At 37.4% G+C, this 2,082-nt stretch overlaps 1 protein-coding gene across 1 annotated transcript in view; it reads left to right on the forward strand.

The window, feature by feature from the left end:
* PTPRC (protein tyrosine phosphatase receptor type C) overlaps positions 1–2,082 on the forward strand; it is a 139,921-nt gene that overhangs the window by 100,481 nt on the left and 37,358 nt on the right. The window contains exon 13 of the mRNA XM_045298091.1: positions 515–575. Within this exon, the coding sequence (XP_045154026.1) occupies positions 515–575 (61 nt within the window). The remainder of the gene's footprint in view (positions 1–514; positions 576–2,082) is intronic.

Raw genomic sequence — 2,082 nt, forward strand, 5'->3', positions numbered from 1 at the left:
TGCATTAAATATCACCTATTATTAAACATTTGTGCTGGTTACATCTGTATTTGTGAATTTTGCCCTGTCTCACTTTATTGCATCTATCTTTATTTACTTATCTATTTATTTTTAATCTTTTATGAGCTAAAATGTACATCAATATAAATATAATATAAATATTTTGTTCTTATTTTGTAGTGTTTCCTTTAAAAGGATATGCTTTTGGTTGAATTATCTTTTTAAATCTAATATGAAGCTATTTGCCCATAAATTTGTAATTTTAATATATTAAATTTATTTATTCTTGGTGACTACCATATCTGATAAAAAACTAAAATTTCTTTATACCTTAGGCACTGTCAAAAACCTTTCTGTAAGAAATTGATAACAAAATATGGATGTAACTTTGAGATTTCAACTTGAAATTAGAATAGACCAACATTTTTAAAATAAACAAAAATGATGCATAAAGCATGTTTTGTATTATCATACATAAACTAATGTATGTTTATTTTTAATTGCTGACATTTAGGTCAGTTTGTACAATGGGAGATTTTATGGACCTCCAAGGGAACAGACTGTAAAGACATCTTGTAAGTCATTACTGAGCTATTTACATTATCATCATTATATTAAAATGTATCTTCGCAATTACACAGCTTTATTAGTTCAATTCAAACTCAGATTTTATTTAAGCATATTTAAATGGCATGCTTTCCATAAATGTAATATTATGAATTGTTGTGAAAAATTACAGGAACATCATTTAAAACAAGATATCCTACACTCAGATAGTTGTTTTGATTCTTAGGTGCTCTCTTTAGTTCACAGCGACCCTATGTGTCAGAGGAGAACTGCCTCCTAGAATTTGCTTAATTACAATCTGAATGTGATAGGGTCTCTCCTAGTCAGCAAAGGAGCGTCTCTAAAGGTAGTATAGTGGCTCTAAAAGTGGCTACAGTCTAGGAAACCCACAGGGGTGGTTCTACCCTGCCCTATAGGGGCGCTGTGAGTCGGCATCCACTCGATGGCAGTGAGCATAGTTTTGGGACTTAAAGAAGCAAATTGCCAAGTCTTTGCCTAGGAAGCTGCTGGGGAGTGGATGCTAACTGCCATCCTTTTGATTAGCAGACAGGTGCTTCACCTTTTGTACCACCTTAAGGTGGTGCTTCAGATAAAGAAACTAAACACACACACACACACACACACACACACACACACACCTGCTGTAAAGTTGACTCTGACTCACCTTGGCCCTGAATAGGGTTTTTAAGACTGTAAATGTTTACAGGAACAGTTTGGTAAGTGTGATTCCTTCCTTAGCACATCAATGTCTAACTCACAATACCTCCAGGGGTCTAAATTTAGCTTCAACAAAAACAAAAACCTCCCTGCCTCTCCACTGAGTTGATTCTGACTCTGTAGCAACTCCATGAGTAATAGAAGTGCTCCTTTCTATTTCCAGGATTTTAAAACTTCATGGGAGCAGACAGACGGATTGTTTCCTCTTAGAAACGGATGGGTTCACACTTCTAACCTTATGGCTAGCAGCTCAGTGCACAGCCCACGGTGCCACCAGACTCTTACAGTCTGAGTAGGAGATGATCACTTAGTTGGTACAGGATTGCTGACTTCATAAAACTCTCCTAAGAGGACTTGTCTTCAGAGTCCATGAAATCATGACTGTTTATGGCATTTCTTTAATGTTAACTTCTTTGCATAATAGTTTGAGACTATTACCTCGGAGATGGATTGGCGCCATGGCTCCCACATTGGGCTCCAACATCAGGACGATTGTGAGGGTGACACAGGACAGCAGTGTTTCGTTCTGTTGTGCACAGGGTCACTGTGAGTCAGAACTGACTGGACGGCACCTAACAGCAACAGGAATCTGAGTTATGTTTCAACCCATATGCTTTGTAGACGTGGATTGATAGATGTGTTAGTCAGGCAGACTAGAGAAACAAATTCATAGACACTTGTATGTGTTTAAGAAAGAGCTTTATAGCAACAAAGCCCACATGGAACAACATATCAACCTGTGTGATCACGGGGTGTCGAACGGATCACTGAAGACAAATGGGTGCATAAGCAAATGTG

The sequence above is a fragment of the Echinops telfairi genome, unplaced genomic scaffold, assembly GCF_000313985.2.
Source record: "Echinops telfairi isolate 266 unplaced genomic scaffold, ASM31398v2 ScPeMD7_7424;HRSCAF=8462, whole genome shotgun sequence".
In the NCBI taxonomy this organism is placed as follows: Eukaryota; Metazoa; Chordata; class Mammalia; order Afrosoricida; family Tenrecidae; genus Echinops; species Echinops telfairi.